Below are 21099 nucleotides of genomic sequence, written 5' to 3'. Positions count from 1 at the left end.
GCCAGTGCCAGTCGTAGCCAGGCGATGCGCATTTAGATCAGTAGTAGTTTACTGACTCTGTTATTTCTCCTAAATAAAACAAACAAAAAGAGTTTATTCGAGAGTCGTCGAGCATGGGTAAAGTCCGCCGGAGCAAGAAACCACCTCCGGAAGGCTGGGAGCTCATCGAACCTACTTTGGACGAGCTGGAACAGAAGATGCGGGAATGTTCGTGAGCGCTCAGACAATGGGTTTGGACGCTGTCGTTCACTACTGTCATTGTTTCAGGCGAGACGGAATCACACGAGGGCAAGCGGAAAGTGGAGTCACTGTGGCCCATATTCAAGATCCACCACCAAAAGTCGAGATACGTGTTCGACCTGTTTCACAAAAGGAAGGCCATCAGTAAAGGTAATTGCGTTGTGTGTACGCTTAGTCACCCCAATGGGCGCTTGGTGTCTCGGCTAGTGATGAGCGATTTAGCCAGTGTAGTGCCACCCCTAGCCTGGAGTCTTTAACGTCCAGGACGCAGGGGTGATAAACGACCGCACGCCGGTACGAGGCTAATCCAGATCGAAGTGGGCAGGGGGTGGGAAATGAACCCAGAATCTCTGGGTTCTGCAGCGCGAGATTTCGCTATTCGACCTTTTTTGTTTGGCAACAAACTCAGTGGCGCCATCTATTGGGTAGCCCCAGCACACTTCCGGTTAACTCCTCATTTCTTACTCGTCATTCTTTTATCATAAGAGTGACCTAAGTCTGATGGTGCTAAAAGTGGCCATTTCCAAAGATGGTGTGTATATTTGATGTCCCAAATACTGCGAAACCCGCCGTCTACTTCAGCACCGGAAGTAGTTGGGTGATATTTGCTCATTGGCACCAACACGTTTCAACTTGTGAAAGAAAAAGCGAATACTTGCTCCGAGCAGTGGCGCCGTAACACACTTGACCACCTATCCCGGTCGGCAAAGGTGACGAGCACCGAACGTTCATTCGTTTCTAAACGTGCGCGAAGGTTTTCAAGTGCAAACTTCTTCAGGCAGGATCTTTCTTTCTGCAAGTAATGTGGTGAGTGTAGCGCATCTTTTCCACCTTACGAGTTGATGTAGCAACGAGGAGGAGCAGTCACATTGCTGACGGTTGGCTTGAGCCATGGTACAGGGTTATAGGGCAATGGATGAAAAGAAAACCAAAACCAATGAAATATCATTCAAGAAACGTATAAACCCTCTGACAAGGTCACTCTTCTACAGTCGAGAAAGTAATAACTGAGCAGAAAAACACTCAGACTTGTGGAGTGAAGTACGCAAGAGGAACACCGACCATCGACTGAACATTAATTGAGAAGACATCTCAAGCTAAGAGGTTACAGGAAAAACAATGAAAATGAACAGTCACTTTGCTCGAGCTGGCTTTTCAATAAATGTTCAGCTGATAGCTGGAGCTTGTCTTGTGCAATGCTCTCCTCAGCCAATGCTTTTTTTGTGCACCATCTTGAATTTTTGTCCGGGAACGAACTTGCCTACCTCACTACTTTATTACAGCGAAGACATTAGACTGTGTTAAGTTGGCCTTACGAATTTGACTGACCTTTACCCCATTCACAGGGCATGCTTAAAGGCAGCTTTAATGTAGGTCCGTTTGCGATAGGCGGATCAGCCCACGCGGTTGGGTCGCAAACATATACCACGCGCAGGGGACTGCAAACTGATTTGCCGCCACGGACCATAAAGGTCCTTTATCTAAAGGTACCTTTTGGGGAAGTTGCCTTGTTGCATGCCCAATCCAGAGGAGCAACACAGGCAGTATTTTGGAAAACGAGAGACTACATTTACTATAGCTCATTACAACTCAAGAAGGTAGGGCGAGGGTAAGACAAGCCGGGGGGAGGAAGCAGACAAGACGCTAAAGAGAGGAGGTTTCCCCCTCTCTTCTCCAGCGTTCCACCTGCTTCCTTCTCACTGGCTCGTCTTACCCTCGTCCTCCTTTCTTGAGTTGCAACGGACTATACTAAGGTGTGAACAAAAGGTTACCACTCAGCGAAGGAAATCGCTGTCGGACGAGAAATGCCAGCCCTGTAAACCCTCGCCCGATGATGCCATTTGGTGTCGGCGATACTTCAGAGGCAATCAATCTTTCACACCGACTTTAATAGAGAAATCGGCCATGCGTGAATGTACTGTTTGGCTTTTTAAGAGGCTTAGAGCCCATGAATTGAGCTGCGACCATAAATAGACCATTGCAGAAAGTGGTTTTGTGCCCCTTTAAAGTACCGGGTGTTCGGCAGATAAAGAGAACCACATTTTTCTCGCTGCAAAAATAAATTGTGCATCGTCAAATGTTCACCCTCTCCAACATGTGGCACTAGCGGTCGGAATCGGATGCCAAGATTTCAAAACTTGCAGTCACCTGATTCAGAAGTTGCAAGTGATTTTTCGGAAATTTTCAGCGCAGTAATGGCGGCAGACGAAGCCTGCGAATACACGGAGATGAATGGCGTCTGCTACTGAGAATGAACCCCATTTCTTCATTGAAAGTGCCCGAACATCGCTCGTAACTTTTGAATCTGGCAATGGCAAGTTTTGAAACTTTGGCACCTGGTTCTAACTGTTAGCGGTTGAACTAGGGCGAGATTAAGCATTTGGCGACGTATACACTCCGTGCGACGCGATTGGCGCGCCGCCGCGCGGCCGGTACCGAAGGTAGGCAGTGAGAACCCCAGAGAAAACGAAACCGAAACCATGCCGCGTACGTTGGTACGCATTGAAGTCGGAGTGGTGCGGTTGCACTGGGTTCACAGCATGAAGTGCTGCCTGTGCTACGTCATTAAGTGCTTCAATAGTTATGCGGCGTATCTGGTGGAGACAAAGTTTCACAGTTTTTCACCTCGCCGATGTTTTGTGGGACAGCGACAACGATGGAACCGTCCCATACGACGCGAGAAATTTGGTCTCCCGATCATGTCTGCCACTGTGTCGGCACGGCTGACATATTCTACACTGCCGCTTTGCGCTCTGCGTTTGTTTTCGTACCAGTAACGCCTACATGTGTCAGCGCCGATGGGACGAACTGAAATGCCATCCCACACTCGCGGGTACGCAGTGCCAATTTCGTTGGAGGAATGCCCTCCAAAGAAGTTTCGTCCCTATCGTACGTGTCGATGATATTTCCGGACAAGTATGGCACGCAATCTGTACTTCATGAAGAAAGATTGGAACGGTAGAAAAAGTGACAAATATAAATCTAAAGAAAACAACAATGAAACTCGGAATCTCTAGAGAATCGACGTTTGAGTATGGAAGTTTATGTGGTGTGCTTTCTTTCTTGATCAGCCTCGTTTTGGATGTGGAAACGCTGATACCCCGAGTTCTGTAGACAACAATTTTTTTCTCGGCTTTAGAGCCACCTATCGCAAAGTGGTTTGAACTGGAAGTACCCGTCCACTGGTCCCTTCCTACCTGTAAAGTGTGCACCTCCCACGATGAGTGGTATTATCTGACAGCCTTTGACGGTCAAAGCCAGTTGCCATTTAGTTACGCCGCCCAAACTAAATTTTCACCTGGTTTCTCTATGCCAACTCTTTTGTTATAATAAGTGTTGTGCCAAGTGACGGTCATGTCAAAGTACCTGTGCGCCGAAAATCAGCACCTCGCACAACAGGTTATTACACAACAGCTGACCACAAAAGCCCTTGGCGGCCAAAGCGTGTGTTGGCCGACAACTTTGTCTTCTCGGCTTTGGAACTACCTTTCGTAAAGTTGTTTCAATTGGGAGTACAGTCCACTAGTCCCTTCGTACCTGTAAAGTCTCCACCTCCCACGACGAGTGGTATTCTCTTGACAGCCTTTTCATGTTAAAAACCGGTTCCCATTGAGTTACGCCGCCCAAACCAAATTTTCACCTGGTTTCCCTATGCCACCTTTTTTTTTTTTGTATATTAAGTGCTGTGTCATGTTACTGTCAAGTCCAAGCACCTGTGTGCCCAAATCTGCCCTTTGCACAGCCCGCTATAACACAACATTTTGGGTCCAATATTGGATATCCCGTACAGCTTGATTTCTTTATTCGTTAGAAACATAACTTCCACACGTGCTGTCTTAAAGGGACACTGACAGGGTATTTATGCTCGCCGAGGTTTTTAGTTGTACGTGACATATGAGAGCTCAACTACCCAGAACAGAATTTGCGGCTCGAAATTCGGTTTCTTTCCGCCCGAAAACCGCCGATCAAGAACTGGCCGGTTCGAGTCTCGCTCACTCTCTTTTTCGCGGTCACGGGCCATTTTCTAAGGTATCGATGCGACCACCAAATTTAATCAAAGTCGTGGGTCACTCAAGGCACACACTCAATATTAAAAATAGAAAAAAATATGAAACCCATTTTTTGTGGCTTCTAAAAAGCTGTAAATACGTTGATTGAAAAAAAGAACGTTCCACAGACAACCGGAAGCATTCTGTGCGTTCGTCGTTTCGCGTATCGTGGGACTCGCGGGGACGGCGAAGGCAGCGGACGGCGGGCGTGGGACCTCTATTTCAGAACTGTCGTTCGTTTTACCGGCGAATTCTGTCTACCGTTAAAATGAAATTTGGGACTGATCAAAAGAATTGGTATTCATCCCGTACGAGACGCCCGGCCACCAAGCCTATTTGCACAAAGACGTCGCCGAGCCGTCGCTCCCTTCTCGTGGCTGAAGACATCGCTCGCGCAAACGTCAAGCACGACGTGTCTACTTCGAGTTGAATATGCACGGGTACGATTTCTTTACTAGGTGCGAATGTCCCCAAAGCGTGGTGCTTCCCGACTTCGACCCGGGAGTGCTTTTGCTAGAGAAAAATCGACAGCAAACTTTCCAACTTACAGTTTACCGGCTCAACTATTACTAAGGAAGGAGATCCAACAGAAGAGAGATGCTGCAGTAGCTCAGTGGCAAAGACGTCCGGTTCACATGCGGTAGGACCGGGTTCAATCCCCCGTGAAACTTTATTTTTATTTTTTTTCAAACATTTTCTGATGTTTACATACCTTTTTCTTTTTTTAACCAATCATCACTGAAGAAACAAACAAATGTTGTGGACGATACTTCGCTGAATTAAATGGTATGGGATTTCCGTTTTGGCACCTGCGAACTCAATGTAATCACTTTCCGCAAAATGCAAAGAGCATATAAATCAGATAGCATCCGCTTTCCGAGGTGCCCGTATATGTTCTACAGGAATTGCAGCCAGCCATTGGTCCCGATCCCGTTGATCTTTCGGAAACTCTGTCGCACAATGCCACTTTTTTTCGGATGAAGGACATGTGAGCCAGCTCTTCACGCAACATCTTGGGTGTATTCTTTTCGGAGCCGATCATGGAAATTCACCACGGGCACTCACTACTCATCTCCAAATCTTCAATGTACAAAACAACTCATCTTTAGTACAGAACAACGAGCGGAACAAACATAACTGCAAAAGAATCGCACGCCGCATGTCGTGTCGTCTGCTACCGAGAGGAGAAAACAAAAAACAAAAAAACGCACGGTCGGGTGTAGCCACGTGACTTCCGCCACTCACTCTCTTCTCTCCGCTTCTCCGACCTCCGTCGGGTTTCGGTTTCGGTTTTGAGCAGTTGCGTCTTTTGGCTTTATTAAAAAAATATGCTACTCTGTTGCAAAATATTAATTGGGTAGTCCTCCGACACCATAAAGGCCGGTTCACACATACAGCGGAGCGCTAAGTTAGCGCTACGTGAGCGCTCCAAGGAGCGCTCATGTGGGGCTTCCTGGCGCGTGATGTGGCGCTCTGTTAGCGCTTCAGCAGCGCTTTGTTAGCGCTCTGTTAGCGCTCTCACGCCCCTTGTGCCGTACTTGCTGCTGCGGAATAGCGCGTGCACGGTGATTCCTTGGTTGTTGTTTTTCCTTTGGCATTGAAAGAAGAGGAAGTAAAAGAGCCGCTCTCTAAGCAGAGGGTCGGGCAGGGGACCCAGAGTCATGGACTCTGAGCGACTAATTGATTGGGTACGACCTCAGCTTTCCATTCCATATGTGTGACGCTAATTTTAAGGACACGCAGGTAAAAATAATCGACTTCGAAAGAGCTCTGTCTCGGTACCTCAGCCTATAGGAACAAGGTTCGCCGGGTACCCGTCGGTATCTCGGTGGCGAAAGATTTCGTGCACCCAGAAGGCTCTTCTGGGAGTTAAGCCGTCCACACAGATATGCACGAATCGAGTATGTAAGAGCATTTTTCGCACTTCTATTTCAACATCACACATGTCCGCCATGGTGCTGCTGATGCACACCCATCCACAGGAACCGAAACCGCAGTGCACCTGCTAATCCGCAGCACCGCGGTACAAGAAGCGCTACTGAAGCTCTAACAAAGCGCTACTGAAGCTCTAACAAAGCGCTACTGGAGCGCTAACAAAGCGCTACTGGAGCGCTAACAAAGCGCTACAGGAGCGCTAACAAGGCGCTACTAAAGCGCTAACCACGCGCTATATTAGAACGAAGTCACGCGCTGGAAGCGCCACATGAGCGCTCCTTGGAGCGCTCACGTAGCGCTAACTTAGCGCTCCGCTGTATGTGTGAACAGGCTTTAATGAAGCGCCGGGCAAAAAATGAAAAAAAAATTTTGGGGGGTGTCAGTGTCCCTTTAAATAAACTTGTCACTCTTCGTGCACAAACTTAGTGAACATCTCACTCACCTCCAAATATCATCATTCCAGCAGTCCTAGGTTTACAGCGACGGGGGAAACAAATTTCCCACTCAGAGCAATTATGGTGGCGGCCGTCTTGTTTTTCGGAAAATTGCTCCAACTCCTTTTTCAGCCGCAACTAGAGAAATTACCCCTAATAACGACTCAAGCTCAATATATAAGAAGTGGAGAACAGCTAAATGCCCTTCTGCCCCAGCACTCATGCAACGTCACCCTCTACTTATCGGCTCAAAAAGCAAAAGTTTCGTCCGTGCGCGCTTCCGCCGCCACAGCTTGGCATGCAAAAAGGCGTCGCAGGCTGCTGAACGCGCCTCACAGTTGAACGCCAGCTCCTCCGCTAGCGGCGCTGCGCGCGTTTTTCAAAGCGCCCCCTATAGTTCCCGCACGGAGTGTATAGTTTATTTTTCCTTCAAGAAAAAAATTTTTTTTTTTTTTTACCAAATGCTTTGTACTGCTTGCATTCTTACCCTTTCCTCTTAATTTCCATTTGTGAATCGACTCCATTTTGTCGATCTGGTGCAGAGCTGTTTGAGTACTGCATCAAGGAGGGCCTGGCCGACCGCAACCTGATGGCCAAGTGGAAGAAGCAGGGCTACGAGAACCTGTGCTGCCTGCGCTGCATCCAGACGAGGGACACCAACTTCGGGACCAACTGCATCTGCCGTGTGCCCAAAGGAAAGCTGGAAGAGGTATGTTCGACTCAAACCGGCGGTGGACCACCGCCAAAGTCACTATCGAGGGTTTTATGTGCCAAACTGAGGAAGGGCATCTGCAATGCCCCATCGAAGAACAGGATTTGTTTGGACCACCTGGGAACCAAAAATATTCCAAAAGCCGGGAATCATAATGATAAAAAAAACTGCTCCGACTTTACTCAACAAGATTAACAATTTAATCAAACGTTTCGTCTCCCATGCAGGAAACATAGTCAGTGAAACCTACAAGCAGGAAACGTCAGTGAAACCTACAAGCAGGTTTCCTGCTTGACGTTTCCTGCTTGTAGGTTTCACTGACGATGTTTCCTGCATGGGAGACGAAACGTTTGATTAAATTGTTAATCTTGTTGAGTAAAGTCGGAGCAGTTTTTTTTATCACCTGGGAACCGTTTCACGTGCAGCCGAAATCTCGGTTACGCGACCTTCTCCGCATTAAGCGTCCCTCGGATTGCAGGCACCTCGACCGATGTGGCTTGTTCTCGGCGACGGGTTAAGAATGCAGGACATGCTGTGCCCGCAGGTGCACCACACCTACCTCAGCTCTCTTCGCTGTCGATTAAATAGTGCGTCGCCTCCTCCAAGACTGTGCCGACGGCTTCAAGTAGTGTCGAGTCAAAACTCTGTCAAACTTTCGATTTCATAATCACCACCCGTGCACACCACATTGGCATTATTCCACCAATCTTCACATTTGCGAATGACCTATAAATTGTTATCCTCAAGCCACTCTGCAATCTCGAACTAGTACCTTATTTTGTTAGCGAAAAAGGAGTCCGCTGTATTGTTGGCGCTTAGTTTGTTCATTTCGGTTTCAACAATTCGTATTGCATTTTTATGTTTGCGATAGACAAAACAGAAGCGAGCGAGCAAAGCCTCGTGCCGTCTAGTAACCAATGGACTCGACCAAACAGCATTTTGTGTTTAGTAGTGTGCATTTTTAGATCCTAAACAAATAAATCTTGTGCAACCGGGTGCTCTTCACGTCACATTTAGGGGGGTGCACAAGCCTTTTTTTTTTTATCCTGAAACTTCTTAAGCTTAATGCTTCGACAGTAAGCAGAACATCATTTGTGCCCGATTTCGAAATTTGAGCTGGTTTGTCTCAAAACTTAATATTTCTTTTACTTTTTCAAAAGTAAGAAATGGGTGGTTATCGTGACTTAGATGCATGGCCAAAATTTTACCGTATGCTCGGGGACAATCTACTGCGTCATTTATGGAGGGGTGCGCGTACCACTTTAACTGGTGCTTGAAGTGTGGAAGCACACGTGTTCCCATACCTTTGACTGCATCACAGGGGGAAGTTGCCCCAAGTGTACCGTTGGCAACAAGGTTTGCAAGCTCGTTACTCTTTTGCTTCTAACAATAAAGTGTAGACCGCATATAACGTATGTCGCGGGAGTCGCGAAAATCCGCACTATAAGCGGTACCGCGCTATAACCAAGACATCCATTTTTCAGGCCAAAATACACACCATGAGACAACTTACCTTTGTAAAACAATTTATTTTATATTAGATGAAAAATAAAGCTTAGTTTGAGGAGTCTTTACTTCACCAGAATAGTACAATTCTCTCTTAAGTGTATCACACATTTTGAAAGAAATGAGCGACTTTCGCCTGGCGCAGCCTTTTAACGGCGTCGCGGGTTGCGGACGGACGTTGCGAGCATTCAGGATTGCTAACCCTAATCACTTTTCTCCGTTGATGAAAACGCGTGAAAATTCGCATCTTTTTACGGTACGCGCCAGTAATACCTTCAACTTGAGCACACGCATGAAATGTTCCAAATAAAAAATCCGGGCAATGTTCAAAAACACAAATGCTTAGAAAGCACCACTGTAGTTGAAGTAAACAAACACAATGACACGGGCGTTTCTGTTGTCTTGAGAGTGCCGCCACGACAGTGCCGCACGAGTAGGTGGATCTTCCCTTCTAGTACGTGCTGGGTTATCATAGCGACACACGCCGAAAATTCACAGTCAAGGATAGCACTTTTACGCGAAACGATAAGCTTCCATCACGCCGTCTATGTCGACGATAACCACCGACACCATGTTTGCGGATAGAAGAAGCCAGCCCGCGACCGGCATGCAACGCGCGTGACCAGTTCTCCTCCACCTGCAATTGGTCTGTCGTTGCGGTTGTTTCCAATGCAGTGGGGGAAAGTTGGGCTGGTTGGGCTCGCTTCAACGCCTCGCGTCGTGAAAGACACGTGCGTGCGTCCCTCCGTCGCTATGGCAACTGAAGCCTCCCTCTTCTCTTCTCCCCGCTTCTTTGAGCAGCCTCCTTGCCATCCTTGCCCCCGCGAGTGCTGCTTGCGTCGGCGCCGTTATCTAGTGTCGCACAGGGAAGCGTGCTCGCTGCGCTGGTCGGTCGGCGGGCTGTTTCAGAAACCGCGCTATAACCGGTATTTCCCTTCGCGCGCCTGCATTTTAAGCGGTATGTAATTACATGGAGTTCTATGAGAGGCGAACCGGTGGTTGAAAAAAGCCGCGTTATACCCGGTCCTGCACTATAAGTGGTTACGTTGTAAGTGGTCTACACTGTGATCAGCCATCATCCAGGTTTGCCTTCGAGAACAAAGAAGCATCTGCATGGTCTCGGCATGTTTCATGGTGCTATGTGTGTAATACGTGAGAGCACGCAGTATTCTGCGTCTTCACCCTTTGGGTCCTGACGGTCTGCTCTTCTCGTCCCAAAATGCAGGGCAAGATTGTAGAGTGCGTCCACTGCGGATGTAGAGGCTGTTCGGGATGAAGAACGCTGCAAGAATCGACATCAACCTCCTCACATACTAAACACAACTGACAAGACAGAAGAGAAACAATAAACATGATGCGAATGTAAAGTGTGGTGGCACTTTATTTTGTCGACTCTAGGGAACATAGGTGGGACACTGCGGAGCGGTTCCAATCGGCTAAAACGACTCTTCAACAAACTATAAGGCGGTACTACTTTCATTCGAAAAGGCAGCAACCATATATGCGATTGCGTGCATGGCATCCCAGTTGGTGCCCCTGCACGCAAACACGAGCAGCACGCGTGTGGAGGTAGTACCTCCTTGCTTGCACGAGCGGAGGCTTGGCAGGACCCAGGATTCTACACTTGCAATCGTGTACAGCCTTCTGTCGGTGATGAAATAAGATGAAATGACTGAACGTAAACATCCGACAGAAATCTATCTGGCTAAAGACCGACGACCAGTTCGCGCTTTCCGCTTTTCCCCTGCTTCCTCCTTTTTCCCTTCTACCCTGTCCCCCGTGGCCTGTTTCCTCCTCCCCCATGGGGAGGAGAATCTTCGAGTGTCATCATCAACATGGCACCGTCTGTAAGCCGGCAGCAGTGCTGCAACGACAAAGACCGGTTAAATTCTGTAGGAATATACCCTTTTCAAAAGTTTGCGCCAACGCCTGTCCGCCATTGCTCGCTCACATGTTCGGAGCGTGTATGGGACAGGAGGCCTGCATCGGCGTTCGGCGTGAACTCCGCTCGGCCCGTATTGAAAACGAGCACTGCGTCGGCGTTGACTCCGATCCAACCGCATGCAGCCAATGTTGCCTGATAGACTTTTGAAAAGGGTCTAAACTGGGCTCTAAATAGAACAAGAACTCTATAGAATGCAATGAAATGTTCAATCTGCCCCTTTTTGTTACCATCTTCTAGTCCTGGAGTGCAAGATGGCATGCTGCCTGCGTACAGACTGCATTGTGCTCTGGGCTTCAATCGTGGGACCACCCTCGCCCGCATAATCATTGGACCCCTGGTCCGCCACAATACAGTTGTGACCGCTGAGAGCAGTCTTGTCTTTACCGTACGGTGGTGTATAGGTCCCGCCTCTAAACCATCTGCCTCCATTGACAAGCTTTGCCATATCAGTCCAAGGACAAACACACCATTGTAGAAGACAACAATAAAACTGCTCCTCATTGGCCATCGCCATAGCCCAAAAAACGATCCGAAACAACAAGAAATAGCCCCTTCAAAGGAGAGGCCTAGCAGGCCTTGAAACATTGGGTTCCTAACTAGAGCTTGGTTGGCCATCCTCTTTAATTACGAAATGACTATGCAAGTGCTGAGAGACCGTCGCCCATCCAGTCACGTTTAATACTAGTAAACAGGCACAAGACAAGACGCTACTGGCCTGTTATTGGCCGGTAAACTTGCGACAGTGAAAGCACGTCCTGGCAGTCCAAACTTAATTGCGAAGACGAGTGCACTTCCAACGTTCTACCCCAGCGGGTTTCAGACATCCGTTGCCTCTCTCAGCAAGTGTGACATGTTTAACTTTGCGCATAGAAGAATACAGAAATGTAGCCAGGATTGTATTTCAGGTTGGAGGCACCTAGGTCAAAATGCCCTCGGTAAAAAAGGAGCTACAAAAAAAAAAAAAAATGGTTGGGGGGCAGGGGGGGGAGGTAAAGCCTGGCTACACTCCCTGCCTAAGTGCTTGGAAGAATAGGAGCTAAGCAGCTATTATATGTAAAGCTAGAACCTCGATATTAAGCCGAGCTCGTTGTGATGCAATCTGCCTGTCGTGACAAAGCGCAAGCATCCCAAAACATACCCGAGCTGCCCGATTGAGTTTTGGCTGCCCATAAACCTTGCCCCAGCAACGGCGCTCCAGAAGTGCGTGCCTTAACTATACTGTATTACAAGATAAGAGAAGCAAGACAAGCTTATCGCACAAAGCCCTCCAGTTTTTCCACTTGGGAAGAGCCCCAAATCGTGGTCAGCAGAGAGCTTTGTATGAGGGACTAGTACTGTTATCCTAACCCTGCAACTAAAGGTGAACAAAAGAAAAAATCCATAAAAGATCTAGAGAGATCCCTTATCTGAACAGCACTGAGGGGACACTGTCTGCACTGTTTCATTTATGGTGTTTGTAGCAGTTCCTACACAAAAAGCATCCGTCAAGTAACGGTGTGCCATACTATACTTGCGCAACGGAGAGTTTCAGAAATGGCGACGGAACGCATCGCAGAAGCCACTGGATGTGATACTGAGGGGTTGTTACAGTCCTGGTGGCTAGCCATAAAAGTGTCAATGGAAAGTAGGGACAGATGTGGGTACTGCTGTCGTAAAAGTGCCTGCACCCACGGCTGCTCGAGTTTCTGTAGAATAGCCAGATGCGGATCGAGTTGTAGCAGAACGGGCCTCAGCTGCATCGTGTTTTGCTGCCGTGCTGCCCCCCGGACTGCAGTAGTATTACACTGTTGTGCCGCAGCCAGCAGAAAATTGAGGGGAAAAAATAGAAGTGCAGTAAGCACGCCAGTCGAAGATGCACCCCAGGCGCCCGATTTTGGTCGCTGCAAAAGCAAGAGCGAAATGAAGTATACCTGATGCTAAGTGAGCGCAGGTGGTGTTCGTAGAGCCTTCGTCTGCTAACACGAGCAAAAGACGCAGTTTGTCTGCTACGAAGCACCATTCGCAGGCGGAAATGAAATGAGACAACACCGTACCTCGTCTGCCAACAGACCGGAAAAAAAGTTGATTGTCTGCTACGAGTTGAGCACTGCGGCAAAGTGAGATCGGACGCGGGCTTGAATTGTGATCATCTGCTATTCCACGTTGGAAGCCACTGACAACCTGCGCCTCGTATGCAAATTTTAAGTTGTTCCGCTACCGTACACAAGCTAACGTCGACCAAGGGATGAAGGAGTACTAAGGACAAGCACATCAGAGGCTGTGAGACCTCTGTCACTATTTTTTATGTTGGCAAGACGTTCTCACCAAAATATTGCCCGATCGTGAACTCGAGAAAGGGTCGAAAATATCTCATTGGTTTCTTACACACAAGCTGTGGCGCCACGCACAATCGGCACCCGAGATCGGTCTTGCTCTTGCTTTGACTAAAATCGGACCCCAGGCACCCTGTCTCAGCCGATTCTAAAGTTCACTTTGTACATTTTGAAGATGGGACTCTGAACTCGACAGTAAAGTGACCTTCATTCAACCTCAAAACTCGTCCCGGTAGGCTGGCAGGACGATCTCCTCTTAGCTTTGGAGACCTTGGATTAACCCTGCATCACAAACAGCTCTTTTGATGATCTTGGCTGGACTGAAGCTACAAGAATACTGCTGGTTAAAGGGGGTACTCCACAGATTTTTTTTGAGCTACCTCAACTAACTATATTTTCTGACTCCCCGGCCTTTAAGATTTCCGGTATGCCATTTGGTATCGCGAAATTCATAATAATTATTGTGAAATCGGCAAATGAAAGTGATGCAAAAACCAACATTCAAATATACGCGCACTTTTCAGTGCAGTGACGTCAGTGGCAGCAAGGCTTACCAGTCGAGCAAGCAGTCTAGAAAAAGAATGTGCCAATCATTTGTTCTGTGCTGGAGCGCGGGTACTGGAGCGAGCTTCGAAAGCACTTATTTGACACCATGAAACTGCTTCGAATTAGTTGGGAATAACTTCTACAGTCCAAAGAGTGAACCCCTGCCTTCCACTGACGGCACTTTTTTGTTGTCGCCAGTAGAGACTTTCAGTTTGAAAAACACGGTGAGGACCAAAACTGTAAATTCAACAACTTTGCGAAAAAACAATAGTTTGACCTAGTATTTGGAGTACTATTTTAGCGATGTTTGTTGGTTAGCTTAGCAAAATTTCAGGCAAATTGGAGACAATGAAAAAAATCTGTGGAGTACCCCTTTAAGTCCATGCCATTACTAAAGCAGCTTCTGAACGACTACAGCTTTGAAGGTGTATTCAGGTGGTTGTAAAGGACCCTTAATCTTGAACGATCTGCCCCCATCTCAATGACACTTCGATATTTTAAATCTTACCCTTTGGAAGGTTATTCATGCCACTTGTTTCTTTGCGGAAGTTCTTCAGCAGTTTTTTATGCAAGGGCTGTGACGTGCACCACAGGTTCAAACCCATAAGCCAAAGACCTTAGTTGTGGCCCCGTTGAATGCTGCACTCCGTTTCGGTATGGCCTAACAAACAGCAAGCACTACAGTCTCCACGAGTCAATCAGAGCGACAAGGCGAAGCACACAATTGTTCCCGCACACAAATTAGTGCACTCGAAAGCTCCGAACGGCTCGCTTGGAACGTAGCTTTCGCCATAAACGCAGAGTATGGTGAGGCACGACATGAGATTCCCGACGGGGATCCTTATAATTTTGGAGCGCGACGATGAGACAAAGGAAAAACAGAGCAGTCAGTACAGTGGCCAAGGAGTATTGTTTCTCCAGAAGATCATAGTTGCGTTCATTCACAAATCGCAACTAACGGGAGTCGTAGCTCATGCCTGGTTTAGAGGAGAGGCAGCTCCATCCTTGCCGACACCATTTGCCAAACAGTTGCAAACGGCGACTGTTTGGTTACATGCCCCCACACCCACCGGGAGGAATGGCCGCATTCGCCATCAAACTGCCCCACGAGCAAAGTTCCAGGCTCGACAGCGGCAGGCGCTGCCGAGCCAGACGCACGCGAGCAGACGCGGTCTTCACTCGACGAGCAGCTTCCAGCCCTCCTCCTCGAAGAAGGCGGCAAAGCGGAGTGTCGAGAGGACCCTTGTGTCGTCCAAGTCGTGGTTCTTGACCCTGAGGTCGTAGGTCGCCTGCCTGTCCCTGCAGCCCACCGTGACCCTGACCTTGCGCTCTGAGACCACCTCGACGTCCAACGTCGCATCCGAGCCCTTGCCCAAGGACGGGAGCTGCGTCGTAGTGCGGTGCCCCTCGACGAAGATCTCGCCTGCGTGCGGCAAAAGGAGTGCTGAACAAACAAACGGGAGAGAGCAAACGAGGAACAAACAAACGACAAAGGACAACGAGCGACTCTAAAGGCTGGCTTACGTATGGTGACTGCTTACGAACAGGTGCATCAAAACCTCTTGCGATCTGTTACGGGGAGAGAACATACTAGCGCCGTCTATTGGGGAGCAGTGGAGCACTCGCGATTTTCATGTGGTTTTTCTTTTTCTTTTTTGTGCATCATTCTTTCACTGTTGTCTCAAAGAACTTTTGACAAGGCTATAAACGACCATTTCTAGTAGATAGCCACTAGAGCAGGGGTGGCCAGAGTGACGTGAGGTTAGAGCTGCAGACTAAACAACAGAAGTTCAGACAACGGCAAGAAAAAAGAAAGGAGGGGAGGGGAGGCCTACTTTTAACAAGAAACGACAAGGAGAGAACAGCCCTTTTCAAAGGGGACAAGTATAACTGTCAACTACAACAAATACCACCAGGCAGCAGAATGCTTCTTCAACCACTAAGCAAAAATGAATGCATGGTTTGCTAGCCAGCCACTGACCCCAATGCCCATTATGCATACACAGTTCAAAGTTCGTTCTAGAACAATAAGGAAACAGGGTCACTGAACAGATCTACGTGTCAAAAAGCAATCCAGCTGTATGTTTGTAGTGTAGTACAAGGCTGCCAAGATTCAGCTTTTTTTCTAAATTCTAGATATCTTTTCGTTTTGGGGACACAGAAGGTGAAGGGGGACACGCCTACCAAAGAGCCGCCGGCTGCACTTGGGACCAGCAAGGGGCCGTATGCAGCTCGCGAGCCGCAGTTTGGCCACCACTGAGCTAAAGCGAACGTTTTTCACTACAGCGAAGGTTTTTTGGTATTTGCGAGACCAGATGTATACATTTGACCTTGCAAATACTGAAAAACCATAGCTCTAATGAACGCTGACACCTCATATATAGTGCCAGCGTGTTCTCTTGTCGTAAGAGTTCACAAAAACTTGGTTGTGGACAAACTGAAGAGTGTGAACCAGCCTTGAAACAGCCTCACTGCTGTTAAAGTGGGTTAGACCATCAAAACGTGCACAGTCGTTCGATAACAAACCTGTTAATTGCTCTGCCGTAAGACAATGCAAAAACACAGCAATAACGAAAAAAAAAAAAGAAAAAAAAGAAACGAGGTGCACAACAAGCAAACAATGCACAGCTTTGATAGTTGGTGCTTTGGGCATCTCTCCTTTTTTTCCTATTCATTTGGACTGCGCGAGTTTTAATGTGAAAGCATTAACTGGTCTCATGGAGCGAGCCGACGTCATCAGTTTTGAAACCATGCAAAAAGGCACCTTAACGAAACCACGCGCAAAGCTAGTCAACAGCACCTTTTACACTTCGGTCCCATTGGCTCGCGCACATCGACGAGGCTCCCATTGGCCGCTGCGCGTCAGTTTCTGTGGTGTCATCCTGACTGTGTTATCACACTGTTGTGTTATCAGTGATCACCACGTTCGCTCGCCTCTTATCGGTTGTACTGCGCGTGGCAATATATACTACAGCGCATGGAATAAACCAAGGGGTTCGTTCTGCTGGGAACTACGTTGTTGTCCGTTCCTTCCTTGCACCGCAAGGCACATGACAGTTTGAACGATTGCTCACCCGATGGCGTTGCGTGTCCGTGAGGCAGCGGCTCCACCGTTCCACGCCCAAAGTCAGCGCGTTGTACGCCGCAGATTAAAGAAGGGAGCGAACAACGGCGTGCGTGCTTTCGGATTCACAACTCATAAGAAGTGCTTAGGTGTATTGATTAGGAGGATCGTTGGCCGAGTGGGCTAGCGCACTCAAGCTTGGAGCACGTGGAGCAAAAGCTCGCACTGCAGAATCCAGGGATACCGGGTTCAATCTCCACCCCTGCCTGTTTCCATCTGGATGAGCATCGTACCGGCGTGCAGTCGTGTATCACTAATGCGCGGTGTACATTAAGAACCCCAGGCTGCTACCGGTTGTACCGCACTGGCTAAAGTGCTTAACTACAGATGAGGCACCAGATACCTACTGGAGCTGACCAGCTTTGGGCTGTAAGATACACACACAACATTATTATTGCTTAAGTTCTTGATTAGCTTCTAATTAAAAAAGAATGACTGCATTAATCAATTCAACATGTGGGATTGGTTGAAAAAAGTTGGAAATTCGGGAAAAGTCTGGCAAAAAAGATTAAGTCAAGAGGCCTTATATTGGTCCAGTTTTTATCTACTTTAAAGGCGCATTCCACCGGCGATGTAAGCAGTCGCGCGATGCGACTAGATTGCATCGCAAAAAAAGTTAGATGGTCACACCGGCGTGCGTGATGAGCGAGTCCAACGCCTTCGTTGGCGAGTCGTTTCTCGAAAACTCTTGCTCCGAACGCCGTTAATTGGCTCAGCTGCTCCGCGACTAGATCGCATCGCAAAAAAGTCGAGTCGAGTAGCGATTGCTTAAATCCCGTCGCCTTTTGCCCGCGATGGTCGCTTTTGCGATGAAAGTTATCGCGCGACTAAATCGCATCGCCGGTAGGAAAGCGCCTTAAGAGGCAGCACTGTGCCTTCCATCATAAACCACTCCAGCATTTCATATGACTGAGGGCTTATCAGCATGAGGGCTTACTAACAATGTCATCATTGAGAGAATATAAAAGATATAAAACAGGGAGGCCAGAAGACGCGAGCCGTTGATATGCGCAAGACTCTGTGTAGCCGACCCCCAGACCACAGCAGCTGCAGAGCGTGTGAGCAGCCACCCCCCCCCCCCCCCCCCGTGTTTGACGGCGCACGATGAAGCGGGTGGCGCTCTCCTCCAAGGGATTGTTCCACGTCGCCCCGCGTGGCCGGATTGGTTGCTGCAAATGCCACCAGTCTAATGCTCGCTGGAAAAAGCTGCATGCCCCCACGTTATGGGCAAGCGCGATTACTACTACATTGCACATGGATGAGAAATAAAAATTCCGAGGACACCTAAGCACTTCTTATGAGTTGTGAATGAGAAAGCATGAATGTCGTTCTTCCTCTCCCTTAGTTCGTCTGCGACGTACGGGTGTGGGCGGCCACGTTTCGCTACTGCCAAGGTTATGGCCGATGGCAAAGCGCACGCTCTCGTGAAGTGGCTGCATCGTGCTGAGCTCGGCTGCGCAGCCACTAAGGAGTCTGCCCAGGCGGGCACTGCTGGCTCGGCGGCCAGCCCCTCCCTCTTACCGGCAGCCGGGCCACTGCGCCGCCATGGAGAGGGATTCTCTGGTGGCGGTCCTTGGAACTACGCCGTACGAAAGTCAATGGGGCCTCATTCTTTCAAACTATGACGAGCGCCAGCTAATGGAAGCCTATCCATCAGATCGCTGCTACAGACGACAGGCTTCACTCCATTGGGACAGGGCAGTTTAGGTGCTGTTCGGCGAGGCTTTGAAAGCTGGTAACGCCGGTTCGCTCCATGGGACAGTTAATGCTTTCGCATTAAAAAAAACAACAAAAAAAAACTATCAGGAAATAGGAAAGGCGATGAGTACAGTGCCTGGTATGTGTCTTCGACCGGTCTGTTCAGTGTCCTATCCCATACACTCATTAAAGCTGGCCCCGAAGTGGCAACAAATGACGTCACAAAAGCCGTCGCATCATGCCGTCAGATAGCACGATCCCGGTCATTGGTGCCAGAAGTTTTGGCAAAAAGTAAGGGAAATCGCAAACGCCACCGTCGTCGAGGCGTCCCAACCTCTAACTGTTGTGCCAGAGCATACAGAGGTGGTGAAGAGAGAGAAAATAAATGAAGGTACTAAAGAGATTGGTGAGGAGGTGGAGGTGGTGAAGCTAACTAACCTTCCATGTTCACAAAGACAGCTCCGTGAGACAGAAGCGACTCCGGTTTCCCCATGACGAGGGCGACACCGTCCCGCTTGCTCCACTTGTCCGGTGGCGCGTCGAGAAACCGGAAGAGGATGTTGTGGTTCACACTGCAAGACATTGTCCACGCTTAATTCGGGATGCACTTATGCAGAACTTTAAACCGAACAACAAAGGGGTCATTTAAAGGCTTTAATGGGGCACTGGAAAACCATTTATGCGTGGCATGGTTTTCGAGAGAAGCAGAATCCCCAAGTACCCGGGCGATCAAGAGAAAATACTGTAATGTGCAACTTAAAAACTGGCTATCCTCGGCAAGAAACCAATTCTCTCCAGCACCGTCTGGTTAGGGCCTCGTTCACTCTCTTTTTCTCAATCCTGCATGAGGACAATGTGGATGCCAGAACATTTCAGACGTAATTAGGCCGCACTTTGCATATCTTTAATAACAGAATAAACAACATCCATGAACCATAATATTTATGACCGGTGAGCAAAACTAGCCCATGAGAGCGACTCTCTCAATATTTTCGAATATAATCGAATTTGAGTCTACGGTCCTATCAAATATACTAATGCTGAAATTTGGAAGTTCAGAACATGTATTTGCGTCTATAGTTGGTGACACGTTAAGAGTTCAGAAGAAGAGGTGGGAGGAGCTTCCCCTGAACTCTTCGCCTGTCAATCATTGACTATAGTATAAAACATTCAGCAGTATTGAACAAGACTATAGTGGCCCTAGAAGGTTCTCCAGTTGCTGGCAGGATAGCAAAAAAAGAACAACCTCCTCAGGAGTGGCTCCTTGGAAAACAGCACCGTGGACGGACCCTGACTTGTCCGCGTTGCGATGCGACCTTCGTGCGTCCTCGTATAACACAAATTCCGCTCCTCCCATTCTGCATAAATGAAGTGAGAAACAATTGAATGCGGTCAAAAAAAAAAATAACATGATATGAGTGAAAAAAAAAGATTACACACTTGCCTCCTCTTTGTGAACCAACCTCAATTCTTAAATAAATATGAAAACAGTGGACTGGGGCTAGGTGGAAGAAATGGCGAGAAAAGCACAGTCTGACAGCTGAACATGTATTGAAAACAGTTAAAACAGCCATGGAACAACCACAAAAAGAAAGCAATGTATGTTTTGGCATTTCATATTTTTTCTGCAATGATTGCTCGTGCTGTTTTAATTTTCTCCAGTAAATGTTCAGTTGTCAGCCGGTACTTGTCCCGCCTATTTCTCTCGCCTGGGCCGGTTTGCTGTGATGAACGCGGGTGTCGTGCCCGGTGATTAGAACAGCTGTAAGAGGCATTTAGAGGTCACGGCGTGACCGGCTCCGTAGGGAGAAAGTACCTAACGTTCCAGCCGATTCCGCTCAGCAGGTGTAGGCCTTGACTTTCGCTTTATTTGATACTCGCTTAACGAGACTATCCCCACAAATAAGTTTACGTGCCACACCTAAATTACACAAGTGTGCTTCATTTCATCTCAGTCATGTGCAAACAGTGGATTTTGAGTTTGGAGCAAATTCAAAGCGAATGGCAATTTTGGCTGAATATTGTCACGAATGACAAGGTGACGAAACGAAGACAAGGTGACGAAACGAAGACGAAACGAAGAACGAAGAAAACGTTCAGCGTGTAGGACATTCGTAACTCAATCAGACAGGAAAGTTCACGAATTTGCGAGAACGCCAAGTAGAAAGAATACATAAAAGAACATTCTGCTGCCTCGAATCGAACCCAGATCTTCCGCGTGACAGCCAAGCAAGGTAACCATTCGGCCACGTATGCGCTCGCTCAGGGACGCGCAAGGCAATATTTTCAAATCGAATATCAAATAGTTTCTCCGAGCCTTCCACTACTGTTGCACCATGCTTAAACGAAAACCCAGCTGAACTTGTGAATGTTGTTCCCAGGCTTCCACTTGTCCATTTCTAAGCCGAGTTAATTTTAATATATCATTATTTATGGTGTGTAGTCAGAGAAAGTCCAATGCTTACATTGTGATGGCAAAGAAACAACAAATTTGACATAAAATTAAACCTAAAGAGATGCCCAGCTATGCATAACTGAGGGGATTTATGAATCTTGCTATATACCGTAATCGCGAGTCATTGCCCATCCTTAAGTTCT

The 21099-nt window shown here is 48.0% G+C and overlaps 2 protein-coding genes across 2 annotated transcripts in view; one reads left to right on the top strand and one right to left on the bottom strand.

Moving 5' to 3' along the window:
* LOC8030322 (protein BUD31 homolog) lies at positions 1-10243 on the top strand. The gene is made up of 4 exons (XM_029977615.3): positions 1-207; positions 268-390; positions 7201-7367; positions 10102-10243. Exons 1-4 carry the CDS (start codon positions 114-116, stop codon positions 10150-10152), a joined length of 435 nt encoding a protein of 144 aa, XP_029833475.1. The 5' UTR covers positions 1-113; the 3' UTR covers positions 10153-10243.
* The window catches only part of LOC8030325 (cytokine receptor-like factor 3), a 27633-nt gene continuing 16765 nt past the window's right edge, over positions 10232-21099 (bottom strand). Inside the window, exons 5-7 of the mRNA XM_029977614.4 lie at positions 19748-19859; positions 18940-19073; positions 10232-15102 (exon numbers count right to left, since the gene is read on the bottom strand). Of these exons, the coding sequence (XP_029833474.3) occupies positions 14855-15102; positions 18940-19073; positions 19748-19859 (494 nt within the window). The 3' untranslated portion in view covers positions 10232-14854. The remainder of the gene's footprint in view (positions 15103-18939; positions 19074-19747; positions 19860-21099) is intronic.

This window comes from Ixodes scapularis, unplaced genomic scaffold (assembly GCF_016920785.2).
Source record: "Ixodes scapularis isolate PalLabHiFi unplaced genomic scaffold, ASM1692078v2 PGA_scaffold6__148_contigs__length_123643588, whole genome shotgun sequence".
Taxonomy (NCBI): domain Eukaryota; kingdom Metazoa; phylum Arthropoda; class Arachnida; order Ixodida; family Ixodidae; genus Ixodes; species Ixodes scapularis.
This window is presented reverse-complemented; position numbering and strand designations above follow the sequence as displayed.